Source organism: Prunus dulcis, chromosome 8 (genome assembly GCF_902201215.1).
Source record: "Prunus dulcis chromosome 8, ALMONDv2, whole genome shotgun sequence".
NCBI classification, from domain to species: Eukaryota; Viridiplantae; Streptophyta; class Magnoliopsida; order Rosales; family Rosaceae; genus Prunus; species Prunus dulcis.
In genome coordinates this window covers 8,392,227-8,416,023 of record NC_047657.1, presented here as the reverse complement: position 1 = coordinate 8,416,023, position 23,797 = coordinate 8,392,227, and the positions used below count along the sequence as shown (strand labels likewise).

At 36.7% G+C, this 23,797-nt stretch overlaps 1 protein-coding gene and 1 long non-coding RNA gene across 5 annotated transcripts; one reads left to right on the top strand and one right to left on the bottom strand.

Moving 5' to 3' along the window:
- Window positions 1-2,254: 2,254 nt before the first annotated feature.
- On the bottom strand, window positions 2,255-12,905 carry LOC117636826. 4 transcript variants are annotated; one of them, XR_004587117.1, is made up of 5 exons: window positions 12,643-12,905; window positions 12,334-12,427; window positions 7,493-7,560; window positions 2,949-6,015; window positions 2,255-2,842 (listed from the first exon to the last, which is right to left on the bottom strand). It is a non-coding gene; the product is annotated as an uncharacterized LOC117636826 (long non-coding RNA). The 4 variants fall into 4 exon arrangements; XR_004587115.1 differs by having other exon boundaries at window positions 12,334-12,424; XR_004587116.1 differs by having other exon boundaries at window positions 2,949-4,679; window positions 12,334-12,424; window positions 12,643-12,896.
- A 1,185-nt stretch (window positions 12,906-14,090) lies between these two features.
- LOC117638401 lies at window positions 14,091-14,729 on the top strand. The gene has a single exon (XM_034373533.1). It carries the CDS (start codon window positions 14,091-14,093, stop codon window positions 14,727-14,729), a length of 639 nt encoding a protein of 212 aa, XP_034229424.1.
- The last annotated feature ends 9,068 nt before the right edge of the window (window positions 14,730-23,797 follow it).

Genomic DNA, 23,797 nt, shown 5'->3' with positions numbered 1-23,797 from the left:
ATTACATTAACTATAATCTGCACTCTCATAACCTTAGAAATTTTCGCAAAGTATGTGATCGTTGCATCGACTGAACATAATGTCATGACTCCTCTTATCAGCATGAAATCAGTAATCGATCGTTTTAACAAACTTAAGGAGGAACATAATCAGCTGTTGAATCCTGCTTCGGAAGTCAAGGTAAAGATCCCTAACCAACAAATACTCCAATTTTGGTCTGTTGAGAAGCTGCATAAATAGAGGCATATAATACCAATGTGCAATCACATCAGTTCTTTAATTACAGAGATATATAGTTTTGCTTATTTATAGTAGCAAATATTAAAAAGCATAAAACCCTCTTCAACAATGTTGCATTAAGTACTTTGTAGAGAGACTCTGGAAAACTAAACATAGGAACGGCTGAAGCCGATTCTCCAAGAGCAGGTGGTATTTCTTAGTCAAGAATTAAATTTTCTGGAAAAAAAACCTAGCTGGATTAGTTTTAGATAGTTTGAAATGCTGAATTTTCAAATGAATTAACATTATGGAAGTAGGATCACACACGTTACTAAAAATTTCCATTGCAAGTTTCTGAGAGACGAATGCACAAACTTTAAAACATTACAAAAATCATAAAGCTCTATTTTCTGGTTTGCGCAACATTCTTCGTGGAATTTATTTTGCCACTTGAAACACGGGGAAGAGAGGCTTAAAAGGCAACAGAGAAAGAAGCTAAATAAATCAATAAACCATTAAAGTTGAAGGAGAAATCAAACAAGTGCACCACTTTCCAAAGGTCTAAAATACGTAAAATTAAAAGCCTGAACAAAATTATATATCAAAAAGTGTAAAAACTCGGGTTGGAAGAGCGGTGCGGTGGATATATATAAGGTCATTCAGGATTCAAAAAGCGCTGTGAAGCAAGTGAACAGCAAAGCAAAAAGACAGGTGCAAGCTATTGCAATGCGACTGTAATCAACTGTGAATCCCAGGTAGGAAAAGGAACATGGAAGAGGAGGAATCAAAACCTTGTGTTTGGTTAAGATACTTGGAACATTAAAATCATAGTCCGATCTTATTTCACGACGCTGTCTTTGCAGTTAGGTTCTGATACAGAGATTAGAATAGCAAAAAGAAGTGGAGATCTAGAAAGCGTTATTTGAACTTGGATTGTCGGGCTCCCACACTACAATGCAACGGGGAGGGAAAATGAAAAAGTAGTGATACATGCAATGCTTTCAAATAAAGGAAGAATATATATATAAAGTGTTCATCTCTGTGTTTTTTGAACCTATTCGTCAGCTATTTTCTAGTGGCGTGATTAAGATAGGGTTGCAGAATCCAAGAATTCCATCCGGCCAACTACCACCTTAGTAAATTGCATCAACAAAAGACCAGTGCAATCTGGAATGCCCTACATAGTGATGAACGGCGGAAGTCAAATGGTAATCTTTTGATCAGAGTGGGATGTTGAGTTCAAATTCAATCCAGAAGACAATTCATGAACTTCAGTTTATTGAAAATCATAATCTTTTCTCCATTCTTGCATTCTTATATGAAAACTCAGTGACTAATTTTATGCCAAATGTAACATCTGCGACCCAATACCAATTTTCTTTCACTCTTTTCATAGAACCTAGCACCCAATCCTGCTGGACAAAATCTTTCGAAGATGTTGGTAGCCTTGTTGAGCAGTGAGAAATCTTGTATGAAAGCAGTTCAAAAAGCTTTGTGCAGAAGAGGTGTAGAGGGAGATAAGTTTACCTAATGATTTCGAGATCAATAGACTGCTTTGACAAAGCTTCTTTCTCATCTAGTTTACATAATTTAAGTTCAAAGTTAACAGAGGAGTTTCAAACAACTTGTTCAAGCTTAATTGAAGTTCTAGAAAATGGCAGCAATTACAGCACTACGTTGAAATTGCAATTCTAAACTTCCATCAGAAGCAAAAATTTGGTACTGGTAATAATTCAAGGGGTTTTCTAATTAAAAAAATGCCTTAGCGGTCAAGCCTAGAATTTTTCCCATATCGGAAGAGAACTAGCCATATCTCAACCACTCTTCAAAAGAACACAGCCAGAATGACAGGGTTCAATCTTTATCTAAAATACCCTCAGTACCTAAACCATTTAACAGTCTTGCTCTAGGTCAAACATACACCAGTATGAAGTCATGGTGGAATCAATACAAACACGAACGTGTGAAGTGAAAGACGAAGCCGGTCTTCTAGGGATAGTAGATAAAGGGAAAATGTAGATGCTATGCCAAGAGGCGCGTAAACTGATCTTCTGTACAATATTCCATTTGCAATAAAGCAACACCTTGAGCTAATGCCCATTTGTTTGCATTTGCAGAAGAAAAGAACAAAAGTTTAAGAGAAAGTACGTTGGTGCTGAAGCTTTGATGGCACCATGAATTCCAAGCACAAGCTTCAGCATAATTCCATTGAATAATAGTTCGTTTGTCTGGAATAACAAGCAATTCCAGACTATTCCAACTTAATTCCAATTGGAGGGCCTTTTATTCCTAAGATGATAGATAGTGCAGTACTACCAGCCTGAAATTTAATTAACCAAAGGTTTCTGGGAGTCAGAATTCTGAAACAAGAAGAAAGAAGTTCATGTATTGATCCAACGGCAAACTTTAGACTAGGGCAGCAGTACGGTGGAAGGCATAATTCAATTTCCAGTTGTGCCAACATATGGATTCTGGAAATGTAAGGCAACACATCCCAAGAGAATTTCTTTAGTGATGCGCAACCAAATTGAAGAAACAAGTGAAGAACGAAAAATCTTTTTATGCTGGAACCAAATGGTGACAGACATGAAGTTGGCAAGCGATTTCCGTATGCATGAATATTCTGGGATTAAGATGAAGAGAAAAAGGTGAGAGCTATTAGATTACAGCAAAGAGAGTGAGTAATTGGAATTTACTAAACAACATTGTGGCACTTCTGAAAAACTTACCAAACAGTGAAATGTTGTTATCAATTGCTCTATGCGCGGCAGGTAACATCCTTGAATTTCAGCTAAGCGTGAGCCATTGGTTAGCGTTCTTGCTGTTCCATCAGTAGAATGATAGAGTCACCTGCTCTTAACAACTATAACCAAACAGTAGTCACCACATTTAGTGTAAGCTTAAATAAGCAAACAGCTGACCATTAGGGCCCGCAGAAGATGCACATGTGAGATCAAACAAGAAATTAAAAACATTCAAGTGTTAAATATAAGAGGCCATAGCTAGAAATATGAGATGCACCTGAATGGCGTCCAAAACAATTCATATTGTGCACACATGCATGTAAATTTAATTTCAGGTCATGGCCATAAGCTAGAGAATTTTGAGAATTACTCCAATCTTTGCATGTGCACATTTGTGTGTGTGTTTGCAGGCATGCGATCATGCACATGTGTATGTAACATAAGGAAGATCAAATTTTATAATGAGTGGGTAAACGAAATGAAATTTTTTTATCTCTAAGCATATGATCTATAATTGATGCCCTACAAGTCTTCTTTGCACTTGCTCTTGCTTACTTTTTTTATTTTCAAATATACGCAACAAATCTATATTAGAAATGATACAAGTAGGATGAATGAGATGCCCATCAAATCCAAGTATCACAAGAAAAAAGAGAGAAGTCAGAATATGTACAACTTACTCAATGGGACAGAACATTTTCTGATGCAATGTTAGGCCACCAGTTAGAGTACATTAACAAAGGTCAATAAGATCCTTATTTTATACTTGGTTCTTCCTCTAGGAACTGATAAGAAACATCTATGACCAGATTACAGAGCTGTTCAATGAGAATTCACATGGACGTAGATGACATAATTCTCCATAGCCAAACAAAAACAAGATATCCCTAATAACTATCACTTTGTCACTAGTTAGGCAGAGCATATCAATGACGTCATAATCTTTACAAAAATTTGAATCCTGCAAATGTGCACTCACCCAACCAAATAACTCAACAAAACCTATGCCTGAAGCCTCCTATAATTTATGAGAAAACTGACGAGATACAATTCCTCAACTAGTCATGAAGCTTATCCAAATGGCTCATTAGAAATCAATTGCAATCCTTTCTATATGTGAAGGGATGAACCCCAAATGCTTTATCTGTTTTCCGCCATCATTAAGCTAAAAGAGACACCACTCTTCCTACTTTCTGCTTACATTCAAGTGCTATTCTGTTAATTGTTGTTCAAGTGAGCTGCCGAACAACTAAATGCAATGTCTTACAAGCTACTTGCCTAGTTTTAAGCTTCCTTCACACAATTTATGTTTTAACTGTAGGCTCATGCACTTACATTAACATGCATCTAAAAAAGCTTAGCCTCCTAGGTTTCCCTGCAAAACTATTCTAAACAACCGAATCTAAACTAAAGTAATGTAACATTGTAGGCATAAACCAAATGTTCCCTCAACCAGTAACCATGGTCAATTACAAGGTTATTCTTGATGCCATTCTGCAGGTTCTCTACGGTCCACAGATACTTGTTCTCCTCAACTTCCACTTTCCATTAAATCAATTAAACAGTGACCAGTGACCAACAGCTCTTTTCTTTAATTCAATAATCCATGATCTGCTGTTAGATATCCAAACCACCATACAGTGCGTAATATAGTGAGCGTCTAACTCTCTATAATAGCCGACCTTGAACTTGAGAAGGCATCACATGTCTACATATCTGCAGATGCATCAGCATGCTGTGTCAATTAAAAGTTTGTTCATTGAGTACTCCAAATTCATCATTTCAACTATGATGATGAAATATTGCAATTGTTTCTTGATAGAAAACAAGGTATTCATTGAATAGGAAAGAAAATTACAACATAGGGACAAGGTGATCCCTAATTAGACCCAACTAGAACAACAAAACAAAAACCAAAGCATGGTTTGAAGTATCCCATATATCTGTCCACAACCACAATTCAAGACCAACCAGAAGTTACGATAATGTTAAGAAACCTCCACTGTGAGAACCAAAGAACAATAGGTAACTGAAAAACTTAAACTTGGTACTTGGTACAATTATAAAAACTGATTCAGAAAATTGCTAAAAATATTTATACTTAAATTAGTTACAGGGCAAGTTGATAGCAACTAAAAGATATGCTCAAATCCACATCCAACAAGTGTAAGTCCCAGGCAGTTAGGAAATCCAATTCAGGAATTTTTCTATTAGGAATCAATCTCCTTTTATGGCATGCATACTTACCAGGAATGGGGGAAGCTATGAATCGAGGAACTTAGATCAAGGAATTGGAATCGTATCAACTACTCCTCCCTAGTTGATCTCATTCCTGATTTTAAGGGTATTTGTTGTGATACACAACAATAAAGTTACAATCCGCCTAACTGTCAAGTTTACTGTTATTTAGTCCATGTCTTTCCTGATTTCAAGTTAACTGTCAATTTATAAAGCACACGCAACCAAAATGAGCCCAAAACGTGGATGAATTTTTTGTATACAATGTTAGAAGTTAGAACAACCCACCCAAAATCAATTAGGGATTAGTGAAGAAGGCCAAGATATTAAATTTTAGTGCATGCTTCAAATTCCTGGGATATAGTATTCTCTAACATTTTGAACTACGTTCTGCTACTCATTTCATGCTCGTCTAAAAATACTTTTTGGTTTTGTACTTGCTAGTTTTGGCAAAGGGAGGCAGCAAGCTTGAGGCAACAATTGCAGTACTTACAAGAATGCCACAGGTACAGTCATTGCTCTATAATGAATCTTCCACATAGCTTAGCAATTTGATAGGACGTACCAAAATGTTGAAATGCATAATAAAATTGCCTATCAGGCTGCCTATTCAAAAGGTTATCATCCTAATTTAGGCTTCATCCAATTATCAAAGATAAAGCCCACAAAACCTATTGACATTGAAGAAGAGGTAAAGAAAATAGGTTTTTCTTTTTTCTTCTTTATAAGAAACAGAACAAACAATTAGCATTACTTAAGGAAATACACTAGCAAGAAGTCCATTCAAGCTATCACTAACATCCAGCCCCCCAATCTGCATAAAAGAAAAAATGAAATGTCACTAAACTCTTTAGAAACTGAAGTCCACAATGACGCCAAATAATGCATTCTATCCCACAAGAAATCTACCCCCCTTCTACATTTTTACTTCAAAAATCCTAACATTCCTTTTCAACACCCAAAAAATGGTGATGACAGAGCATCTCCATAACACTTTCAGAATCCTAGAGACACAGATTTAAGAATAACTTCTTTTTTTCACATATAAGACTGCCTAGGATGGTATTTAATCTTTTACTTCTCATAATTCACATAACAGTCAAACAGCATATTAGAAAATACTTCGAAATTGAAGATCTGTATCTATGGCTTGGAAATTAGTCATTGGAGATCAAATGAAAGATTGGCTGGATGTTTCTGTATAAACTTGCAGGCAGTTAATGGGTGAAGAACTTTCTGGTTTGAGTGCCAAAGAGCTACAGAGCCTGGAAAACCAACTGGAGACAAGTTTGAAAGGTGTCCGGATGAAAAAGGTACGCCCTAGTCCGGATTATATAGTCTCAGTTAATACTGTCAAGATCCCTTCTTTATGTAGCACATGCATGACACTCAGTCATTTTTCTGCAGGACCAGATATTAAATGATGAAATAAAAGAACTGAACCAGAAGGTTACCAAAGAAAACTGCCTCAGTTTCTCTTAGTCCATTTATGTTAATTCATGTTCTTGGGGCCTAATTTATACCTATTTTATATCTTTCTTTTTACTTATTTCAGGGAAATCTCATACAGCAAGAGAATATGGAACTGTATAAGAAGCTAGACCTCGTAGGTAAAGAGAATGCGGAACTGCTACAGAAGGTATTGTCTAAAAGACTGTATAATACTAATAAAATGTATCCCTTAAGCTCTACTCTTCTATTTAACACATATTATACTTCACTAAAGGGAGGAGACAGATGACAGGTAGAAGGAAAGAGAGAGAAGCTAAATGAGATATCACTAAGCCAAAAACATAAGGCCATTATGTTAATTATAATATAAGCAAATGCAAAGGTTTCTTCTCTGGAAAAGGCTGAAACAGAAGTTTTTAATCTCAGGTTTATGGAGCAAGGGGTGTGAATAAAGAAAACAAAAGTTCCCAACCTCCATATACCATCACTAATGGATATGATTTGCAAACACCCATCCATCTGCAGCTAAGCCAGCCACAGAATCAAACTCAGCCTCGGCCTCAGAACAATGAAATACCAGCAAAAGGAATCAAATTAGGGTATGTCCTAAAACTGCTAACAATATGTATACCTATAGCATACTATATTGATTCTTATGCCCCAAAAAATGAAAGAATAAGCAAAGCTTACTATTTTATTTAAACAATTAATATCTCTTCAAATTCTGCAACAGATTACAACTGCATTAGCGCAAAGTTGTTTCACAGCTGTGGGTGGCTATCTGTCATTATGCAGTCAACTTGCACCACAATCTTCTAGGAGTGTGATGTCATACTTACAGTAAATGCATCCAGCAGAGGTACCAGCAGCTTTGGAATGAAATGTTCAATGAAACAAACTTTAGAATCTGTGATAGAAATAGACAAACCAATTAGGTGTGTAAATTTATGCAATAAGGGGAAAGCATTGTGTGTCAGAAGTATTATTATCTGTATTAAAAACGTGTTGTGATCAATCAGAGAACACTTGTCAATTGTCGTAACTATATTTTCTTTTCCTGAATAATAATCAGCAACTCGAACAGGATAACTCTCAAAAAATTTGTTGCTTTATGAATAGTTCAATGAAGAGTCTGTTGGAAAAAGAGTTCCATAAGAAATATGGAGACACAGCATCATATCATGGAAGATACTTTTAAGAATATAGCGAGAATTCTGCAAGAACCAAGCATGCTTGTTACAGTTTATGTCCCCCTCTATCCCTATCTTTTTATTTATTTTTTCTTCTAGCTGATGATTTCACAAATGTATGGAAAAACAAATATTTTTCATTAAGAAAAAGTAGTTTACAACCCAGTCATTTGTTTTAACTATTTCAGATGATCATCTACTCAAAGGATTGGATAAGTACAGATCCACAATCTGCTGAATTCACACTAAGAGAGTAACATGCAGAATGGATGAGAAAGTAGCATGTATCTATAAACAGGAAGAAAAGATTTAAGTTTTCTTTCATTCTTATATCTAGGACACACTGATATACCAACTATATTTCCAAAATGATTTTTGAGAATTATTCACAAATTATTATTATTATTATTATTAGTTGAGTTAATTACATAGACAGATCTGGTGAGATTAACAGTAAATGATGATCACTCATATAAAATTTGTACTCATTCTGAAAAATGGAGAGAAGGAAAAAGAAAAAAAGGATTTCCTCTCTGTTCTCGCACATTCGAAAGTGTGGTGACAGAAAGCCAGAATTTCTGGCTCTTGGGCCCCTGAGAAGTTGAACCCCCAAAACTACAGAAAATTGGTCTGTACATATTAGGAGATACCCCAATGAGAATGCGAGCACTAAATGCACATTTTGTGTCATGATCACACAGACATAGTACAAAAAACAACATGTAGGCATGTTTGGTCGACACAATGTCCAGCACATGTAGCAGACAAATTTAACTTTGATTTATATTATCACTAATTAGGCACACCGCCAGAATCCTGTAGATGTGAGATCTTAAATGCATTAACAGTGCCTGAAGACTTCTATAATGCACTTTCTCATAACTCCCAATGTATAGTGCGTTGTGTGCATATGCAATGAAAATTGATAAGAGGAAAGACCTTTTCACGGACATTCCAAACATCATAGAAGATTCCTATCTCCAGCAGCAATATGTTCAGTATCAGGTACCGTAGCTAATGAATAGGATAATTCACTGCTTTTGTGAAAGCTGCTAAATTTGCTTTCAGTCCAGAAAGCAAATCTCCAAATAGTAGTTTGTTGGCTCAATGAATTTTTCCACAATAAAACCATTCCTAGTATTTGTCACTGTACTAGTAAAGGATCTAAAACAGGACTACCAAAAGTTTTAATGAGATTTTTTACTACAAAATCTTCAACTATTACTTGTAATTAGTGCATATTTAATGACTTAGAAGGCAATCATGCTAATACTTTAAACAGTAAAATGCTCTTCTCAAGATTTATTGCTGCTACTAAGATTCACTTTTTTGGAGGCCCAGGATTTCAAAGAGGAATACCCCTCGCTGCTACCAGTCCGTCGTGTGTGAATGACGAAAAGTTGCAATGAAAAAACAACAGCAGCAAGCACCAGAAAACGAGCTAGTAATTGTTCAACATATGCTGGTAAAATTGACTTAGCTTAGCAAGTACAGTACTGATTCGAAAAGGCAATGCTTTATGGTCTTTTCGTTTTTTCTTTTTTGGCAAAATGCTCGATGGTCAGTTAAGCAGCCATCTGTTATCCTAAAAATCAAAGACGGGGTTTTATATGCTTACATTGTCATGATTTCTCCGAAATCATGTTTTATTTAATAATTGATTTTGTGGTCTTATAGACAACCTCTCAGATCAGCCACAACCACTGATTCTAATTTAAAATACCAAACAGTGCACAAACATCTACTATAAGCTAACCCAAGATTCTCAACTGTGCTGAAACTTTAATCAATGTTGTATCACTTAATTTCTACCATATACACTCATTTAAGCCCAACACTCGCAAAGACTAGTGCATTCCACACTTCTATTAAATTGCTTGAAAATTCCAAATATACCCCTAATAAGTCATAGCATAGTCATTCATACTTTTTTTTTTATGAGAACCCCAGCTTTCTTAACAAACACGGAAGAAAAATACAAGGAGGATGGACGAGCAGTACATATCCAATACACACTCTCAAATAAAAAAAAACTATAATCCAGATGAACTACACTAAAAGGAATGACAAAACCTCTGTTAACTCCAATATACCCTTCGAAACACTTAGTATATGATAAAATAGTGATTTCCCTCAACTTGAGATAAATTTAAAGACATGTAGAGCCATATGACACATGATCATAAAGATATATTTAGAAATCTCTAGAACGAGGAAAACTTGTAAACCCAAAAAAAAATAATGAGGCAAATAAAGCAAATCGACAAGCATAACAGACTACCTGAATCAGAATGTGATTATTGCAAGGGACTAAACTTAAGGAAAAAGAAACTATTTTAATATTTTCAAATCAGCAAACCCTTTCTACTCAAATTCATGATTTGCCTCCTCAAAGTAATAGCATCTCATAAATTTTTTGGGATAAAAAAGCTTCATAATGACTAACATTAGAACAAGGGGTAAATTGTACCTATAGTCCTTGAACTATTACCCGGTTTTCACTTTGGTCTCTCAATTCAGTTTTTGAATTTTGTAGTCCTCCAACTTTTAACGTTGTATCACTTTGGCCCTTCTGTAAAAGTCTGTTAGTTTTTCTGTCATTTTAAAAGGCTAAAACGTCTCCTTCCACCATATATATAGTTACCCAACCTTTCACCCTCCACTTTTCTTCTATTTTATCCAAAACTGAAGTTGAAGTTTCAATTTGGGATGAAGTGAATTACAACTTCAATTTGGGATCAAATAGGAGAACAAAATGGGAGGTGAGAAATTAAGAAATTATATACAATGTGGGTGGACAAATTTTACCCTAAAATTTTGAAAGCAAAGCAAACGGACTTTGATAGAAGGACCAAAGTGACACAAGCAAATGCCAGAAGACTAAAGAATTTGAAAGCTTAATTGGGAGACCAAAATGAGAATTGGGTAAAAGTTGAGGGACAATAGCCACAATTTACTCCTAGAAAAATACATTCCCTGGGTAAATCATCTTGTTATGTATTGATAATGTATAGTATTTCTTTTTATGAATGATGATGTATGGTATTCATCATTGTTGTTCCTTGATAAATCTTTTAGATTTAAGAAGCGATGCAAACCAATTTCCAGTCCCTCCATTTCTTTTGAAAAATGAATAAGCATTTCCATCAAAATCTCCCAGTTGAGATGGCTGCATTCCTTCTTTAAATTCACTTTACATGCTATGCCTGAACATATTCTCTAAGGAAATTAACCACTTACAATTGTCATTACTTCTAAACAACTCTTCTTCGAAACTTAGTCCATACTTATGCATTTGAGAAATTGTAACTAATATGCTAATCAGGTATACATATGTATATTTGTAAAGAGGCATATTAGTGAATTCATAATTTGCTTTACTTATACATGTATACTTATGTAAAGCAAGATCTATGATCTTATTCTTAGATCAAAAGTGCAACATCACATTATTACTTCTACATTTGATACACTGAACACACAAGGATGAGTAAGCCTTAACTAAGTGCAGAAGTTGGTTAGTAATTTGATACCAGAGCCTAGACAATTTGTCATCCAATCTATTAATCCAGAAACATAATTTTCAATAGGTAGATGTAACACATACCAATGATCCTAAATTCTTCACAGAGATTAGTTGCACATAGACATTTTACTAGGCAACACCAAAATGCACTTTCTTTTTCAGCATTTCCCTGGGGATTTGGTAGGCATAAACTAATACTTCCAAATATTTTCTGTAAGAAACGCAAACTCCTATTTCAAATAAAGAAAGAAACCACAACAACTGTGAACAGTACGTCCATAAAAAAGTTACATTCAAATCAAAACGCCATCCCTCCCCTCTCCCTCTGTTAAGATAAATTATACTGTATTACACAGTAAAGATTAATCTAATCCACTAATTGAAGGTTTAGCGTATCCTTTCCAATGGAACATATGTTTTAATAAAAACACAAACCCACAAGAAATCCAGTGGCTCATCATTATAATCAACACATTAATATGTTTTATCAAAATTTAAATCATGGCCAACTTCTAAAGTTGAAATTTTATGCGAATCTAAAACTTAGAAGCTCCATACCTATCTATATGTCCCTTGGAAGAAGATATAATAAGTCCAAACAATAGCACCTCTATTCTGGACTAGCTACTACCGATGCCAGAGATGCGAAGCCAGTTGGTTGCATCTTAACTGTCTATAGATGCTCTTACTTAACCACTTAACTAGCCCATTATTACATGATCATTGATTATCATCTGAATGTGTGGTCATTGGTGGTCACTATCTTAGTCTAGCAACACAACATTAGCATACATTTACATACAAATATATATACAACCATTACTCTACCGAAAAATTACGACCCGAAAACATTATAATCTTTCAAATATATATCAATCAATTGCATAATAAAGCAACCTATGGGCAACATAATAGTTGATTGGCAGCCAATTAAACGTATTAGTGCTTAGCAGTAATTCATTACCTGTCATACTAATTATAATCCAATGCAGCCCATCAACCTCACTGATCAAACAAAATCCATTAACGCCAAATACTCATCCCAGCCAGAAACTCTACTGTCAATCAACAAAAAAGAAAAGAAATATATAAATTTTGAAAAACGATCACCAAACCAGAGGAAATACTTTCAGTATAGACAGAAACAGCACCATACAATATTCAGATAAACAATGCCCCTTACATAACTAAATGTATTTATATGTGTATATATATATATATATGTATGAATGTATAGGTGTATAGAAGCGTGGTCGTTCATCGTCTTCGGTACCTGTGAGCGTGGAAACGAAGCCATGGAAATTTCATTTGCTGCTCTCTGAGACATCGCAATAGCGAGAACGAAGAGTGAATAATCAAAAACCTCAATTCAAGTTAAGGAGAAGACGACGATCTGGTTTATCAGGAAGAACTCGAATCCGGAAGAAACCAGAAGGAACGAAACCAAGCGTTGCAAACTTTTATACATAAAAATAATGATTTTTTTGGTTCGTGTCATGGAGAGAGAAGAAAATATCTCAGGAGCTGTGGGGTCGTGAGGAGGTGGATTAATTGTGGGCAGCCGGATTCCTAGGGTTGCTGTTGTACCCGGGGGTTAATTGGTTGGGTTGGGAGACGAAGGTGGTATTTTCGTCATTGCAGGTTACGCGTCAGTATACGTATGGAAACTGCTGATTGGGTTGGGGATGCGTAATGTAAGACGGTGGGTCCATGACGCTTGGGCCCCAAACGGGTACAAGTTAGTGTACGGATGCAGGAACAAGGACACATCGGTTTCCGAGTCCATATTCTACTGTAGTGCAGCTACTGCCGCATTGGCCGCCTATGGTATATTCAGTTTTTTTTTTTTTTTTGGATACGTAGATTATAGATACATGAAACTTCGAATGGTAGAGAGCTTTTTCGTTAACCATATCAAAATTTCGGTATACTAATTTCTCTTCCTTTGAGGCCATCTCCAACTATATTGGGGTTAAACTCAAATTTTCAACCTCTAAAATATAATTATTCATATATTTTCAGGACTTAAATTTTTTTTCCCTCCAACCTTGCAAATTTATAATTTGAGTCTGTAACTGTATTAAATTGTTTAAAAATGATTAACTCCTAAATTTTTTTTTCTCATTAATTTTTCTTGACATTATTTTTGTTTCAACATTCCTGATTTAATTTTCTAAACATCTAAAAAAATTAAAATTCCAAAACATAATAGAATTTCACTTAAAAATAAAAAAAGTACAACACCATATGCATGCCCGGAATAATTCGAATCCTTCATTGAAGCCATTGCCATAATTGTCTTCCATTTGTTCTTTTACTTTTACTTCATTGGATTTCTTTAACCTCATTCAATAATGTTCTGAACTTTTGCCTACCTTCACTTATGTTCTTCAATTATTTTATGAACCTTTTCTCATCCCCTATTGTCTTGTTTAAATCATGTTCTGAACCATTGCTCAACTTTGTCCATCTCCCTTCATTGGATTCCCTTATCTTTCCCTATCTTTTCCTATCTTCATTCAATTATTTTCTGAACCATTTCCCATCTTGTCTTGTTTCAATCACGTTCTGAACCGTTGCTCATCTTTGTTCATCTCACTTTATTGGATTCCCTTATCTTTCCCTATCTTTTCCTATCTTCATTCAATTATTTTCAAACATGTAGGTCATCTCATTCTCTTGTCTATTTAAGAAGTGTTATTCTACTGAATTGACCACACAATGTCCTTCAATTCTCCTTCTTGCAATGAATTCACGTGGAAGGCTATACAAAATTTCTTCAATGATGATTCTGATGATGATGACCTTCATCAACAGAGGGTTGCAATGGCTGTTCAACGCCATACGTTTTTGCTGGAGCAATATGCTCAACAATTCAAACATGGTGGTTCTATTGCAGGCCGTGAATACAAGAATCGGAAGAGAGAAAAACATCATAAGAGTCTCATGGAGGACTACTTATGTGAAAGACCACTTTATCCCTCAGTGGACTTTTGCAGGCGGTTCCGCATGAGAAGAGACCTTTTCTATCGCATCTTGAATGATGTTGTTGCACATGAACCATACTTTACCCAGAAGATAGACGCTTGTGGACGACAAAGTCTATCCCCAGAGCAGAAGCTAACAGCTGTTTTTGGAATGCTCGCATACGTATGCTTAGCAGACTCCACCGACAAGTACTGTAGATTGGGTGAATCTATAGCCCTTGAATGTTTGCGAAAGCTTTGTTCTATTACTGAAGCCGTGTATGGTCAGTGGTACCTTAGTTCCCCAAATCCGTTCGACCTTTTCAGGCTCTTGCACAATGCTAGCCGTAGAGGATTCCCAGGCATGTTAGGCAGTCTTGACTGCATGCATTAGAAATGGAAGAACTGCCCCACCGCTTGGGTAGGCCAGTTTACCGACTACAAGCATAAGCCAACTGTCATTCTAGATTGTGGTGGACTTCGCTTTCTTTGTTTCTGTTTCTGTATTGTGGTGGACTTCTTATTTTGCTGGTGTTTGATTGATTTGCAGTTTTGATTATTAGTTTTACTTTTATTCATTTAGACTGGAATGATGTAGTCATCTTATATGTGTTTTTCTAGTTTTTTAATCTGCCAGATTCATTTTTAAAATAAAATTATTATGTTTCATGACAAGACCCGATCCAAATTCCGTTTTGGAATTCGAGTCGGACCCTGTGCGTGTCTGACACTTGGCGAATGTCGGGCACAAATGACCTATTTGCCCTTCTAATTACAACTTATTTTCAATTTAGCCTTGACTCCTATCGAAAATTCGGCAGAGTCTCCCCTGTAATTTTTTCAATCCCAAATTTACACTTGTCAAAACAAGCATGTATATTTATACAACCAACTGCCAGTACTTAAATATACATTCTAACAATTCAGTTCTCAATCTAGGGCAACATATTAGAGCAATTACTAAAGGTTTACAGATGAGTTAATCCTTTTACAAAACAAAGCTTCTATAACGAAAGAAAGACGCGGAAGACGGAAAAATGGCCCGATGGTGGATTCCTGTGCACGTCTACAGCTTGGGGGCGCAAAACATTCAAAAATGTGAGTGGACAAAAATAAAGGTTTAGAAAGTAGCATAAGAATATACTAACCCCACTGTGAAAACAGTTATGTAAAAACTGAATTTCCCTCTTCATTATATTAGTACTAAAATCAATGCATTCACATATTTATATACGTATATGCAAATCATATTCAAAATCAATAAAACTCGCATAAAAGCACTGTAATCCATTTAAAACTACCACCTAGGTGTACCTCTTTAATTCCGTCAATTCCCCTGGCAGGTCTCGGTGACACAAAGTCAACCCGAGTGGCAAACTGGCAGGATTCAGGGGACCGTAGTCAGCCTGATCCGTATTCCTGGCTTTCACGGTCCCGGCGTCCCCGAAACTCGTGAGGCAAATGTCAAGTGCACTGACAAAACTGAAGGTAAACTGGATGTCTGTGGACATCGTCATATCCGAAGGCAACATATACTGAAGGCAAACTGTTTCTGTAACTGGGTACCTACGGTGGTTTAAGAAAATATAAGATTTCTGACAAATCTGATAAATAACTGAATTTTTTGTTAAATCTAGAACTCTGCTGCCATTTTATCTTATATAAATCTCAATCTCTACTTTCCATATATTTTTAGCATTTTAACTAGGCAACGGATAAATAGAGGTATTTAACCTCAACAAAACATACTAGGAAAACCACAATCAATAAAACTTATTCAAGATCAAATAATGAAATTTATTTGCATAAAATCATTTATAAAAGAAAAGTCCACTCACTCCTGATCTGAGCTAGCTAGACCTCCTGAAGGCCCTTCTACGGGTCTGCCTGGCCCCGGGTGCCTGGTTAAACCACCATGAATATTTAATTAATAAAACTGCTCGGTATAAGTATTTAATTAAAATCCTGACCCCCGGCTCCTAGAAGTGCGTGCACTAACTTTAAAGTCATTTTTATGTCCACTTAAGCATTTCAGATGTTTAGAACTGTATGAAAAGACCCGAGACTCACTAAGTAATAAACTGCTATAATGGTCAATACGGAACCTCGTGGGGTCCACGACCTCCAATTGCCAATCTGGCAATCCCTATAGGTTCCTCACATTTAAATACCCATGTCTTGCTAGTCTTGTATGAATTGCACGGTCGGATTGACCACGATCGTGTAATCGCATAATTTCTAAACCCTAGCCCTAGGGTTCGCAAATTCGGAGTATCCAGGACTCCGATTCACAATCCGTCGAATCCTACACAATTCTGGAATTATCTAGAATAACATATATGAAATTGAGTACGATCCAACGGCTCAACAGTATTGAACCTGTAAATTGCACAATATGAAAAATCTGTTCGAGGCTCAAACGGTATCCAAATTGAGATCCGCAAATTCCTATGCGCTCGTGACAACCTAAGGATCGCATCAAGACTCAGTGCCACTGTACTACCCTTGCCCACGCGCTGCCACAAGCGCCGGCAGCGATGGGTGTCCAAAGCGATTACGCATCGCCGGAAAAACTCAAAACCACGGCTTCAAACTCCTACCCTAGGTATAACACCAATTTGGGACCACTTTTGTTCTTGGGAACACGGAGGCCGAAAATCGGCCGAATTCCAATTTGAAAACCGAGCTATCTACGGTCAAAATCGATGCAAACCTACCCAACCATCAGCTAGAGCATGGAAAATAGGTAGAAATCCATACCTTACTCGACAAATTTGGAGAAGAATTAAAGGAGAACGAGAGGGTTGGAACGGAATGAAGGAAGTGTGGTGGTTCCAACGGAACCGGTGCCGCTCAGTTTGGAGGTATGTGGTGGCGATGGTGGAGGCGTGAAGGTGCTGTCGTGAGAGAAGAAAAAAAATGGGGGAGAGGGTCTGTTCGCAGGGAAGAGAGAGAGAGAGAGAGAGAGAAATCTGAGTTTTATAAAATCTCATTTCGAAATAATTACGATTGTGCCACTGAGTTTCTTTTGACCATATCTCTCTCTTTACAACTCCGATTCGGGCCCACTACGTGTCTATGAACTCATTTCACCCTGCTTTACGCAACGGTATCTGTAGAATTGTCAAATTCCTTTCCGGTCAAAAAGTCAACTTTTCATTAATAAATTATTCCAAGGGCAAAATTGTCTTTTCCCATAATAAATTACTAATTAAATATGAATTTTGGGTTTGGGTCATTTCATTTCATATAGATGGATCCTTCTGAAGATGCGTGTAATAGTATTGAGGGTGGATATACATCACCTAGAGATAATGTGCAAGATTCAGATTCGTCTAACAATAACAATGCAATTGTTGTTACTCAGATTGGTAAGACTCGTAGAAAACATACATCACATGTATGGACTCAGTTAGAAATTCTTCCTCAAGATTATAAGCGAAGAGCAAAGTGCATGGAATGTGGTCATAAATACCTATGTGATAGTAGATATGGTTTTGGAAATTTGAAGCTTCATCTTGATTTTTGTTTGAAATCTGATACTCGTGATTTAGGCCAATTTTTATTATCTAAATCTGAAGGGGCTATCTTAACAAAATCTGCTCAGTTTGATCCTCATAAATTCCATGAATTACTAGTGATGGCAATTATCATGCATGAGCTGCCCTTTCAGTTTGTTGAGTATGCTAGAATTAGGTGAATGTTTAATTACGTTTGTGTTGATATCAAACTTATATCTCGAAATACTGTGAAGGCTGATGTGTTGAGTATGTATAATAGAGAAAAGGTTAAGCTTAAGGAATTTTTGGGTTCAATTCCTGGAAGGGTTTGTTTGACATCTGATTTGTGGAGTTCTATAATCACAAATGGTTATCTTTGTTTCACTATCCATTTTGTTGATGTTGATTGGAAATTGCAAAAAATAATTTTTAATGGAGCTTTTATTGCAATTATACTTATAAGGTCAGGTGGTCATTGAGGTTTTCATTTTATTGTAGGCAAAGCTAAGAAAAAGAAAAAGAGGGATCTTGTTTTATTACAGTGCCGGAAGTCACGGGAAAAGGGAGTAGACGCTGGTCAGGAGAACTGCTCAAAAGGAATATCAAGTATAATTCTTGAATTTGAAACATTGCTCTTATCCAAGTTGACACAATTTGGTGGCAATCTGTCCTTTTCTATTTTTAGTAATAATCAAAATTGTTGATGTAGGCATATCCAAGAAAGCTTCAAAAAAGAAAAAAGAGGGATCTTGATTCCTCAAAGTCTAAGAAGACACTAGAAAGGGAAGAAGAAGCTGATCAGGATAATGCTTACCTTATTTGTTCTGTGGGGATGAGGACTGTGCGAGATCAATGAAAATATGATTTACTAATTTCAAAATATTTGTTGGTGTATGCAAGTGTTCATAAATTATAGCCAGCTCACACCTATAACTTATGGATAATAACTTCAAATTATTTTATTAAAGTTTGTGTGTGGTATTAGTTTTCCATTCAAGGATTGTTTTCTTAATCAAGCAATTATTACTTTTTATTTTATTTTTCTTATTGAGAGTTTCTGAATCCACAGAATGGATTACAGAATACCATCAAAGCAGACCTGGATTGAAGGTACTGCAGCAAAGAATTGATGACTTTATCACTGCACATCATGAAAAATTGGAACAGGTAATTTTCCTCTTCCATGCTACAATAGCTCTGGAGTATCTTCATTCAAACCGGCTGTTTGAACCTTTGCTCTTAATAACTACTGCTCATACGCTAACTTGAATTAGATGTATGTGTGCACACTTGAAGATTTATATATGAAAAAAAACACTTTCATGTGTATTGACTTGTCTATAAACACTGAATGTATTAGCTGGCATGCGTATGCTGCTGTGTTTACTTGTTTTGAATTTTGGCCCACATTTGTTCTTCTTCATGGAAGTATTGTTAAAATGTAAACTGCCTAGCTAATTTCTAATTAGTTAGTAAGTACTTTGTCAGTTTATATTCAGTCCTTTTTAGTCATCTAAGAGCTGAGCACCTTGAGCTCATATGCCAAGTGTAAGGCGCTTAGGATTGTCTCTCTTATTTCAGCGGTGGTAAAGCTTTGTAAAGCCATGTGTCATATTCACATTGGTTTATCCTTCACAACGGTTAGATTGTATTTGCTGATGTAAGAACATATTTTGGGTATGAATATAGTTTGCTCTGCTGCAACGGATAAGCAGAGGAGTAGTGGTCATAACCATATTGATTCCTTCTTGCTCAGGCTCTCTCTCCCTCTCTCAGTCTTTTGCTCTCTAGCTCCCTTGACAATCCAAATCTCAACATGGTATTAGCAGCGAAGGTTGGATCTGGATAGTGGGCGTTGAAGCTATGTGGGCTAAGCTTGGAAATTCGATGAGAAATTTCCGACTCAGTTCATTGATTCTGGTCTCAGATGGCTGGGTCAGGTGGGAGTGATCTCAGAGCTCCAATATTCAATGGGGACAACTATGAGTTTTGGAATATTCTAATGAGAACGATTTTCAAATCTCATGGAATCTGGGATTTAGTTGAAAAGGGGATTCAAATTCCAGATTCAAAGGGGAAGAAGGTGGATGAGGTTGGGTCATCGGATTTTGAGAAGGAAGCTCTGTTAATGAAGGATGCTAAGGCACTTGGGATTATCCAAGGGGCTATCTCAGAAGACGTTTTCCCTAGGATTTCGAATGAAGAAACCTCAAAGGGTGCATGGGATATTTTACATTAGGAATTTCATGGTGATAAGCAGGTCAGATCCATCAAATTGCAGGGTTTGCGTCGTGATTTTGAGTACACAAGGATGAGGGATGATGAGACCTTGTCTGGATACCTCACTCGCCTACTTGAGCTTGTGAATCAGATGAAGGGATATGGGGAAGACCTATCCAAAGGAAGGTTAGTTCAAAAACTACTTATAAGCCTGACTAAGGAGTTTGATCCTGTCTGTTATGTAATTGAACAAACTAAGGATATTGAAACGATTGAGGTGCAAGAGGTGATTGCTGCATTGAGGGGTTTTGCTCAGCGCCTTGATAGACATGCTGAGAGCACCACTAAGAAAGCTTTCAACAGCATGAGCATAAATAAAAAATATCAAATTCTGGTTTTGGTAATAATAAATCAAAGAAAAGCTAGAAATCGAAGGGTAAGAAATGGGATTCAAAACTTCAAAATAGTGGCAACCAAGGAGGAAAGCATGAACAAGGGGAAAAATTAGATCAAGCAAAAGGGAAATGCAAGCACTGTGATAAGCTTCACTATGGAGAATGCTGGTTTAAAGGAAAGCCAAAGTGATATGGGTGCAATCATTTTGGGCATCTCATTAAAGACTGTGAACAATCAAATAAGACTGAGAGACTTGTAAACTTGGCTAGTAAGGTAACAGAACCTGCTACTATGTTTTATGCTTGTCATTCAGCTACTATTGGAAGAAATATGAATGTTTGGTATGTGGACAGTGCTTGTAGTAATCATATGACTGCTCATGAGTCCTTACTTATTGATATAGATAGAAATGTGAACTGTAAAGTTAAGATGGGCACTACTGACTTAGACAATCAATAGGCAAAGGTACTCTGGCTATAGATGTGCAAGGTGTTACTAGATACATTAGAGAAGTCATGATTGTACCTGGTTTGGATGAGAATCTGTTGAGCGTAGGACAGATCATAGAACATGGGATTGGTTGGTGTTTGGTGATAATGAGGTTGACATTTATGAAGATAAGCAGTTGAAAGAGCTGATTGCAAGAGTTCAAATGAAAGGGAACAGATGTTTTCCCTTAGATCTCAAATATGTCAATCCTCCTATGGCAAATAGAGCAACATTTGGAGAACCATCTTAGTTGTGGCACAGAAGATTTGGGCATCTAAACTACATTAGTTTGAGGCTCTTACAAGAGAAAGACATGGTTTAAGGTCTACCTAAGCTACAAGAACCTGAGAAGATTTGCTTAGGTTGTGCTATAGGCAAGAGTCACAGAAGTTCATTTGATAAGGAAAAAGCTTAGAGAGCCTCACAACCACTAGAACTGATTCACTTAGATATCTGTGGTCCAATGCAAACTATCACTCTTGGAGGGAATAGATACTTTCTCACCTTCATTGATGATCACACTAGAATGTGTTGGGTGTTTTTCTTACAGCATAAGTCTCAAGCATTCAATATATTCAAAAGGTTCAAAAACATGGTTGAGCTGCAAAGTGGTTATCAATTAAAGAAGCTAAGAAGTGATAGAGGTGGAGAATATACATCATTGGAATTTTCAAAGTTTTGTGAAGAGATGGGATTAGAAAGGCAACTGACTATAGCCTACTCTCCGCAACAGAATGGAGTTGCAGAGAGAAATGGCAAGAACAATGATGCATGAGAAGAAAATTCCTTTGAAATTTTGGGCAGAAGCTGTCAATACAGCTGTATACCTGCAAAATAGAAGTCCAACAAGTGCTCTGGATAATACAACTCCATTCGAGAAGTTCAGTGGGAGAAAACCAAGTGTCAAACACTTGAGAATATTTGGTTCACTGTGCTATATCAATATTCCTTCTCAGAAAAGACACAAGCTAGAGGAAACTGGAATGAAGGGAGTATTTCTTGGATATGGGATTTGTGAGAAAGGGTATAGAGTCTTTAACCTAGAAACTAAAAAGATTGAACTCTCAAGGAGCATTATCTTTGATGAGAAAGCAATGTGGAATTGGGAGTTGAATGAAGAAGTACAAGTGACTATTCCATGGCATGAAGAAGAAAGTTTAAGAATATCAGAAATTGATTCATATTCAAATGAATCGCTTCTGTCTGTTCAATCTCCTCAGAGATCATAAGTGGTTAGAGATCTGCAAACCACTGTGGACTCAGCTACACATGATTCATCAGTTTCAATCTCTGAAACTTTTGATCATACTCCACAAAAATGGAAGAACTTAAGTGAGGTCTATGCTCAATGTAATCTGAGCATTATTGAACCAGAGAGTTACCATGAAGCAGCCAAAGATGAAGCTTGGAACAAAGCTATGACTGAAGAGATATCAATGATAGAGAAGAACTCCACTTGGAAATTGGTTGATAGACCAGGCAGCAAACCAATTGTGGGAGTAAAGTGGATATATAAAACTAAACTAAATCTTGATGGCTCCATTCAAAAACACAAGGCAAGACTTGTAGCCAAGGGTTACACACAAAAACCAGGGATTGATTTCAATGAAACCTTTGCTCCAGTAGCAAGGTTAGACACTATTAGAACTATCATTGCACTAGCTGCACAGAAAGGTTGGAAATTATGGCAATTGGATGTCAAATCAGCTTTCTTAAATGGTGTTCTTGAAGAGGAAGTCTATGTGGATCAACCTGAAGGCTTTGTGATTAAAGGAGCTGAGGATAAGGTGTACAGACTAAGGAAAGCTCTCTATGGACTAAAGCAGGCTCCAAGGGCCTGGTACAGTGAGATCGACACTTACTTATATCAGTGTGGTTTTCACAGAAGTCCAAGTGAAGCAACCCTCTATGTGAGAACCAAGGAAGGTGTGGGAACATTAATTATATCAATCTATGTAGATGACATAGTATATACTGGAAGCAGTGATGAATTGGTGAAAGAATTCAAAGCTGAAATGATGTGCAAGTATGAGATGTCTGACTTGGGTTTACTCCACCATTTTCTTGGTATGGGAGTAACACAAACTGAAGGGAGCATCTTCATTCATCAAAAGAAGTATGCTCTCACTCTCTTAGATAAATTTGGTCTTAAAGACTGCAAGTCAGTAAGCACTCCATTAGTGGCCACTGATAAATTGAAAAGAGAGGATGGTAGTGATCCTGCAGATGAAAGTCTGTTCAGGAAAATTGTTGGCAGCCTGCTGTACCTCACTGCAACCAGGCCAGACATCATGTTCTCTGCTTGCCTGCTTGCAAGATTCATGCACAATCCTTCTAAGATGCACTATGGGGTAGCCAAAAGAGTTCTAAGGTACATACAAGGCACAATTGATTATGGAATTGAGTATGTGACTAGGAAGTCTGCACTTTTAGTAGGATATTGTGATAGTGACTGGAGTGGATATGAGGAAGATATGAAAAGCACTTCCGGATATGCATTTTCATTTGGAAGTGGTGCATTTTCGTGGGCATCAGTCAAACAACATAGTGTGGCCCTTTCAACAGCAGAAGCAGAGTATGTGAGTGCAGCATAAGCTATATCACAAGCCATTTGGCTCAAGTTTGTTCTTGAAGATTTTGGGGAAGAACAGACTGCTGCAACAATTATGTTCTATGACAACACTTCAACAATAGCAATGGCTAAAAATCCAGTATTTCATCAAAGAAGCAATCCAAGAAGGAGTGATTGAACTGCTCTACTGCAAAGGAGAAGAGCAAATTGCTGACATTTTCACCAAGGCACTTCCCAAAGATAGGTTTAGCTATTTGAGGAGTATGCTTGGAGTGAAATCAGCTA

Bases quoted from the DNA above. Each gene is read 5' to 3' on its own strand.
- LOC117638401 (XM_034373533.1), top strand. From the start codon at position 14,091: ATGTCCTTCAATTCTCCTTCTTGCAATGAATTCACGTGGAAGGCTATA.